We start from the raw sequence: 8,629 nt of genomic DNA, 5'->3' as shown, positions 1-8,629 counted from the left end.
AATTATTATTATTATTATTAAAGGACTTTATGATCAGCCAACGTCTTTTTTCGGAGAATCATACGCTTTCCGTAAAAAAGCTATGTATAAGCACGATGGGACTCGCTCACTTTCGATGTCGCTTATCTCGGTAAGTGTTCATTTTTGGGTCTTGGACCCGTAATAACCTTTGATCAGAATATCTCGAACTATAACATATTTCATTGTCAGACAATTTGACGAGTTGCCGATTTCCATTAACTGTGTGCGTAATCCTTTATATTACATAGGCCGACAAGATTTTAACCTAACAACACGAATATACTTTCCCAACGGATTTTGGTACGCTGAATTCGAATCCGAGGTCCAAATTTCTTAATTGGCTCTGGTTTTCGAGATATCCTAACTTAAAAGTGCAAAAATCGCGATTTTTTGACATTACATGGTAAGGTAAATTCTTTTACTGAAACCATTAATGGGGTCTTAAAGTACTATACTATATATAATCCTCTTTAAAACGCACTCGGATGTATCTCGAAATCAGTTTTCGTCTTTGAGAAATGGCTTGTTGAAATTTAGTAGTTTGACTTATTTTTTTATTTTTAATATACTCACAACACAGCACCAGAAATCTTATGGGTTTATGGGCTTAGGATTTATGAGTTCGGGATTGAGCGGGATTAGCCTCTTTTGTGTGTAAATGTATTTTCAGATTCATATAATGCGTAAAATATCGGTCATATATCGAATTTTTAGATATTTTTTTAAGTTTATTGTAAAATTTGACGCGATAGAGTATTTTGGAGTTCAGATTCATGATCAACGACTCCAAAAACATGTAAGAACCCTACTTCTGGGTGCGATGAATTAAGGTTTGTGGTGATGTGTTGTCAGTAATCAAGAAATAAGTTAAACTACTAAATTTCAACATGCGATTTCTCAAAGGTGAAAAATTATATTGGGATAAATCCAAGTGAGTTTTAAATAGTAAATATAGTATCTACTTTAAGACCTCACTAATGGTTTTTATCAAACAAAATTACCTATCCATGTAACATAACCTCAAATATATAAAACAATTCGCGATTTTGGCACTTCTAGGTTAGACTATCTTAAAAACCACAGCCAATTTAGAAATTTGAATCTCTGATTCGAATTCAGCGCACCAAAATCCTTCGGAAAAGTACATTCTGATTTCTGGGTTAAAGGGTTGGCCAAATTTTGTCAGTCTGTATTATCTAACCAATCTTCAAATTTGGTTGAAACAGTTGGCTGTAAAATTCCCTTGCATATAAACAGCTAACTATAATTTTCCATTAGTTTATATTATTAAATAACAGACATAACTTCAACATTAGTGTTTAGTTTTCATTATTTCTTAATTTTTTGTAATATTTAAGCTTGTTAATTCGTAGAAAATTAGTTGCATTCAAATTTCGTTTCTTTTAATTTTTTGCATGGTTTCTTGTAGTAAATTTTGCGCGAGATAGGTTTGCGACTAGTAGGCATATAGACTCAATCTCGCATTCGAGAGATAAACGTCCTTTTCGCTGTGCGTTTGTGCTTGGCGGTGTCGCAGACTGTGGGCCCTTTGAAAACGAGACTAACTGAAACGTTTTGTACCAATGTAAATACTTTTCGTGACATGTTCCATTTAGCCGAAGATGAGGAGAAGTCATTTATTGCATTTTTTTCAATTAGTAATATATTTTTTTCAATATTTTTTTTACGCGTGGGTCGCCTGTCCCCACCGCAACTTGAACAGTTCATCGCCGTTTCATGGATGCACATAATGCGTAATAAATTACCAGCGGTAGTTAAATGACCTAAAAATGTTATCAAAAATAATTTGAATTTTTTAATGACTTTTACAAGTTAAAACAAATATCAACCATCCTGTACAATAGAGAAGCGAAATTGGCCTTAATAAATATATTTCCTGTTTCGGTGTAGCTCTTTAAAGCCCGTCAAAAGACAACACAAAAATTTTACATTTTCTATTTTCCTTTCCCGGAAATTAATGTTGCTGAAATTGATGCAGTTTTGCCTCAACTTAACTGACGGTTTCCAAAATAGCAATATTATCATATTTAGTTAATTTGAAATATCTGACACCCAAAATAATGTCCAACTATAGCAGAACAACTGGGAGCTGCTCGTTAGGGGCCATGGATTTGTTTTTGCGAACGTTTAATTAAGGCACTGACTGAACATCTAACTTTATTGACATTGACATTAGGTCTGTTCCAACAAGAGTCAGGGATTGGTTCCCAGCCGTTTGAAATGTTTGGCCAGCTAAGTTCTAAATGTGTCTTCACTGAATATATCGCAAGAATTAGTTGGATGCACATTTCAAACAGTTCGGAAGCAATTCCTGACTCATGTTGGAACATACCTATTAATAATCAAAGGTATCTAAAATAATTTTACAAATAGAGCAACAGGTGTAAACATATCGCCGTCGACACGTCTCCTTTCTGCTCGCGATGCTACTACTCTCTACTATATAGCCCCGTCCTACCGTCGCTCGTACGACGCGACGGTGGCGGTGGTGCGAAAGGTTTGTTACACAACAAAATTGAAGTTAGATTCCTAGAATAACTTTAATAGTGGTATTTAAATTATTGTGATTTGTTGATTTCATATATTAGCACAATTAATAAAACCGTATTTATTAGTACTATCTTCAGATATGAATAAAATAATTGATTTACCAAATATCTGATTTTATTTTTCCATTTACAATAGTTTGTTTTTTTTTTCAGCAATCTTTCAGGGTTCAATATGTTGCTTACAACGGTTATAGATCTAGTGATTTTTTAGCAGTGTCGAGAATATTGCAGGGCTCTAATCTGGGTCCACTTCTGTTTTTGCTCTTTATAAATGACTTGTGTTCTATTGTTGATTGTCACTATTTGATGTTGCTTTGAGTTTACTCTAAAATTGACACCGTATCTGACTGCATTAGCATCCAGAAACAGTTGAATAAAATTGTACATTGGTGTCAGATTAGCAATCTCAACATGAATGTATCAAAATGTAAGGTTATGACTTATACGATGAGACAAGCATTTGCGTCTTTTTGTTATACCTACGTTTAATTCAAGCATTTTGCAGCGATGTGACATTGTTAAAGATTTAGGGATTACCATTGATAAGAAGCTGATATTTTCAGTTCACATTGAAAATACACAATCTTCAACAAAGAAACTGCTTGGATTTATCATTAGGAACTGTAATACCTTTAATAATGTTAAAGCCCTTAAAGCATTTTATTACTCGTATGTTAGATCTAAGTTGGAATATTGCAGTATAATATGGACACCTATTTACAACGTCCTACACAAGTTAAACCTGGAGAGAGTATAAAGGACATTTTTTAAATTTCTTCATTTTAAAACTTGAACTTTGCAGAATACGGCGAAGTCTGAAATTCCTCTATTTGCTAACACAATGGAATTGATTCACCAGATTTATTGCAGAAATTATTAATTTTACACCTGTTTACTCGGCAGCCCTCTACTTTTCACTTGCTACATGCTAATTCAGATTTATTGATTAAATCACCTTTTTATAATATGATTTCCAGTACAGGTGATATTAATTTCGATGGGTTAAATGTCATATTGGATAGATTTGCAGTAACCGTAAGTGTTTTACATAATGTAGTATACCAATTGCTTTTGTTCTTTGCATTGTAACCTGATGTTATATTCTTGTATGTACATTTAATTATGTCTTGTGTTGTATCTATCTTTGTTATTTATATACTATAGTGTAGTCATACTGTCCTGTAATTGGAGTAATCTGTTGGGCAATGAAACTAAATAAATAAATATTTTCTTTATTCAAAAGTGAGTCTTCAATGTAGTCTTCCGCCACAGTGTTCGATCTCCATTCTCTGTGTCTTTTAAGACAAGTGAGGTCGGCATCACCGTCAACAAAAAGGGTAGCAGACGTTCGTGGTAATACGTACTGTACTGTACTGTACTGTACTGTACTCTGTACTGTATTCTTTCCAGTTGTCCAGCTTCAACAATTTTGCCACTTCTTGCGAGACGGCACTGATTTTATGAATACCGACCGGCGACCACCATTCGATGACACTTTCCACTACCATATAAAACATGTTTTCGATAAAAACTTGTCTCCCAGCACAGTAAAAGAACGTGGTCTCTTTTCACATCTTCAACATTATCAATTGTTAAATTGACTCATTAATCAGAACGGTATGCGCCTGCAACTCCCAATATTAGGACGACCTAAAGAAGCTTTTTAAAAATTTTATTCTTTTATATCGTTTACCTTCATCATCAGATATAAATTATCAGGTGCCCTATTCAAAAAGCAATCAACTTGCCCCTTTGTAAATACTTGAGAAACGCACCTAACTTTGAATATTTGCTTATATCAATCCCCTTCTTTAGGACCAAATGTTGACCGCAACATTGAATATTGCGACAAAAGCGTTGGCGGCTTCTTTTTATTTGCTAAGTTTGAAAAATGCACCATCATCTTCTGAATACACCTTCTGTTTTTCTTTGCACCAGTCCATAAAACGTTGATATGTATATAAATTTCTCGAGATTTCTTTCGGAGAAGATTCAAAGAAACCTTTTTCGCACACTCCAGTATCTCAGGTACACCCAAATCTTCATTAGATTCCATTTTTACAGAGTTTTCAGCAAATTGAACCACAAACAATCAATACGGCGACTAATGTTTGACAAAGTATCTATGATTATATCGATATATCCTACTTACCTACTTTGATTTATTATCCAAATTAAATTTGAATAATTTCAAAGCAGAAATTAATTATTGAATAGGGGATTTCGATTGGAGAAAAAATAGCATGTTTTATTAAAAGTGTCTTTTTTTTAATAGCCACAAAAGTAACACTATTTTCCAATTAAAAAAAACAATATCTGATGGAAAATTTTATATTTTCCATCAGAGCAGTTTATTTCATATGAGGAAATAAAAAATTCTCATTTTGAAAGGACTTGAAATGTGAAATATTTTACAAAATTGTATTTCTTAATTTTAAACCGTTTAGTAGAAATAAAATAAAACAATTTTATCAACCTCTTTCAAAAATTTGATATAAAAATTGGAATTTGTTCCTATTTTTAGGTTCACCCTGTATGTATTCATGTTTGATAGAATTCTAGTTATCGGAATCAACTAAACTTGTTTATCTGAATATTTTTAACGTTTTGCATTAATAGCGATGATGGGTAATGTGTTTCGCAGTTCTAACTTGAGATTTGAAGATGCACGTGTTGCAAGGGTTCTCTTTTATTGTGTACATAATTTTTCAGTGTCACTTAGTAGTTTATGGGTTGAAACAAGGTAACTATTGAAATAATTTTTGTCATGTTGGCACTACTTTAAGTTACCTTTTTATTTGATTTATGTGAAATTCGACGCATGCATTGTGATTATTTTGACAATTTTGAAAATATTGCCAATAAAATGTGGATTTTTCCTAAACAATGTGAATAATATTTAATAATACTCTGGAATATTGAAATATACATAAGAAGCCACACACAAAAAAAGTGACATATGGTTTTAATCAAACTAGTATGTCCTATAGTATTTTGACGCGCTGAATCCGAATCCACTGTAAGAATTGCGCTAACACGTCACATTATTTTTCTAACCTCAAAAATAGGTAAAAAATAGCAAAAATAGACGAAGAAGTATGAGAAAAAACAATAAAAAAATATATTTTTCACATTTGTTAGCATAGCTATATGTAATTGGGCTCGCTGAATCCAAATCCACCTTTAGAAATCATACAGCATACCTCATTTTTTTCTAACCTCAAAAAAATCGGCCAGAAATCGAGGTATATAAGAAATGCATAGAATCATGAAACGTTTGGTTTGTAGGGGTTTCAGATTAATGCTGTATTGGACACTATATAAGATTTTCCAAGAATTTTCCACAACTTTCTTTTCTCTAATTCACGTTTGTTATTTAAAAATGAACTGAACAATATTTTGGCTCCAAAACATTAATTTTCACAATCTGTATGTAATTCGATTAAAAAATATATGGGAAAACTATTGGGAAAATCGAATTTTTTCATAAGGCAAATTTTGTAGGAAAGGACTCCGCCGGAATCCTTGTAGCAACCTCCCCGTGGTGCACATCACGTCACGCAAATGCAGACAGCAATCGCTATGATTTTTATTGTACGATAATGATTGTGAAAAATCGATTGTACTGATCGTGATCTGAAATATCATCTCAATATCATTTTTAACCCTTTCAGTCAGAGATCTCGATATATCGGCGATAGTTTATTGGGCATTGAGTAAAAATGTAGTATTTTTTTACTATACCATGCAGGTAGTGAAATATTGTAGCTTCAGCGAGCTGCAACTTTGAACCATGAATTTTTAGGGCTTGACGCCCATTGACACTTTAAATCTACCACTCAAAAGCCACAAAAAACACCTGGTTTCAAACTGTTTGACCGAAAGCCAATTTACATAAGGATTCCGGCGGGGTTAATTTTGAACTTTTATTTGATTTTTTTTTGAAAAAATGCATCTTCACTGAGATATTGGTTCCTAGTCTTTTATGTCTAACTTTCCTGGACTATTTAAAACTAACCATTTATTAACCAAAAAATTGCATTCATTGTTATTCGCCTTGCAACTTGCACGATTGCAACTAAGAAATATTTAAATGGACGGCTGTCTTGCTAATTTCTGTCATTATAGATTTGGATGCCTGGCACATTCTTCTTGCTGCGGTACAGTTTTTCCGACATTCAAAAAATATGTACTTGCAACATGTCAACATATTCATCAACAGAAAAATTGTTTGCCATTATTCTTCCCAAACATAAAATTATTGAGTGGTAAATCCAAGGAAGTACTCGCAAGAGTCTTAAAAGATCTAATGACAGAAATTAGGTAACAGCCGCCTACTTAAATATTTCTTTGTTCCAATCATGCGAGTTGTAATGCCAAGTTTTAAAGCAAAAAAGTAAATGAGGTAAAAATCTTAAAATAAACTAGGCTATCTGATCCGTAATTGTAAATATTCAATTTTTGTCAGGCAAAATACTTAGGGGGTGCTTATTTCAACGCCCTCCAAGGGGAACAACTTTTCGAAAAATTGTCGTAGTTCACATGCATTAGTAGAAAATGTGTGTAAAATTTGAATGTTATACCTTTTTTTGATTTCCAAATAACAGGTGTTATTCCATATATTTTTGGAAACATTGGAAGGCTGTATCTCCTAAGGCATGAACATTTTACTAAGGTCATTTTAATGCAAAACGTGTTTTGTGATAGCTGTTGATTGACTGGTACTTCTTTTGAAAACACCCTGTATAATTTTTTGCACAAATATTTGAAGGCGGGGTGGTTCTATTTTTCATATAATAATTGTTTTTCAAAGAATATCTAATTTAGTTTTATTTTAATTTTTATGAATTAAATTTGTTGTACACTCTCTTTAATCTCTTTGTAATTTGGTGAGGACCATTATTTGAATGGCATCTTCATTTAGATGATTTTTTGTTGCATCAAGAAAGTTTCTAGTGATTCTATGGATTATACCTTCCACCAACTGAGTATCATACTGTTGTATCATGGAGCATTAGATTAAAAGAATTTTTACCGTATTCTTTGGATGATCTTTGTTTTAGATGAGATTGGTTTTAAGGTTGTCACGGCATGTACTGTTACTTAAGGCGCCGGTACTGGGTGTGTGTGTGTGTGTGTGTGTGTGTGTGTGTGTGTGTGTGTGTGTGTGTGTGTNAGCAGGCACGTTACACTTTTAATCTCCACTCTATATTTAATACACTTAGAGTTCATACCCAAGAGCGGCCTCCACCTCGACCTATTACTACTGTCATATATTTATTTGTGTGTGTGTGTGGGGGTGTGTGGGTGTGTGCGTGCGTGTGCGTACGTGCGTGTGTGCGTACGTGCGTGTGTGCGTACGTGCGTGTGGGTGCGTGCGTGTGTGTGTGGGTGCGTGTGTGTGTGGGTGCGTGTGTGGGTACGTGTGTGTGGGTGCGTGTGTGTGGGTGAGTGTGTGGGTGCGCGCGCGTGTGTGGGAGTGCGTGCGTGTGTGTGTGGGAGTGCGTGCGTGCGTGTGGGTGCGTGTGTGTGGGTGCGTGTGTGCGTACGTGCGTGCGTGTGTCTGTGTGTGTGGGTGCGTGTGTGTGAGGGTGTGGGTGCGCGTGTGCGGGTGCGTGTGGGTGTGGGGGTGTGTGGGTGCGTGCGTGCGTGCGTGCGTGTGGGGCGTGTGGGGCGTGTGGGGCGTGTGGGCGCGTGGGCGCGTGGGCGCGTGTGCGCGTGTGCGCGTGGGCGCGTGGGCGCGTGTGCGCGCGTGCGCGTTTGCGCGTTTGCGCGTTTGCGCGCGTGGGCGCGTTTGCGCGGGTGCGCGGGTGCGCGGGTGCGCGGGTGCGCGTGTGCGCGTGTGCGCGTTAGCGCGTTTGCGCGTTTGCGCGTTTGCGCGTTTGCGCGTGTGGGCGTGTGGGCGTGTGCGCGCGTGCGCGTGTGCGCGTGTGCGGGTGTGTGCGTGTGTGCGTGTGTGCGTGTGTGGGGGTGTGGGTGTGTGTGTGTTTGTGTGTGTGTGTGTGTGTGTGTGTGTGTGTGTGCGTGTGTGCGTGTGT

General features: G+C 36.1%; 1 protein-coding gene across 1 annotated transcript in view; it reads left to right on the top strand.

Annotated features, from left to right (window-relative positions):
* The first annotated feature begins 5,237 nt into the window (after positions 1 to 5,237).
* The window catches only part of LOC108904408 (venom protease-like), a 30,144-nt gene continuing 26,752 nt past the window's right edge, over positions 5,238 to 8,629 (top strand). The window contains exon 1 of the mRNA XM_018706955.2: positions 5,238 to 5,334. Within this exon, the coding sequence (XP_018562471.1) occupies positions 5,256 to 5,334 (79 nt within the window). The 5' untranslated portion in view covers positions 5,238 to 5,255. The remainder of the gene's footprint in view (positions 5,335 to 8,629) is intronic.

Source organism: Anoplophora glabripennis, unplaced genomic scaffold (assembly GCF_000390285.2).
Source record: "Anoplophora glabripennis isolate ALB-LARVAE unplaced genomic scaffold, Agla_2.0 scaffold77, whole genome shotgun sequence".
Classification (NCBI taxonomy): Eukaryota; Metazoa; Arthropoda; class Insecta; order Coleoptera; family Cerambycidae; genus Anoplophora; species Anoplophora glabripennis.
This window is presented reverse-complemented; position numbering and strand designations above follow the sequence as displayed.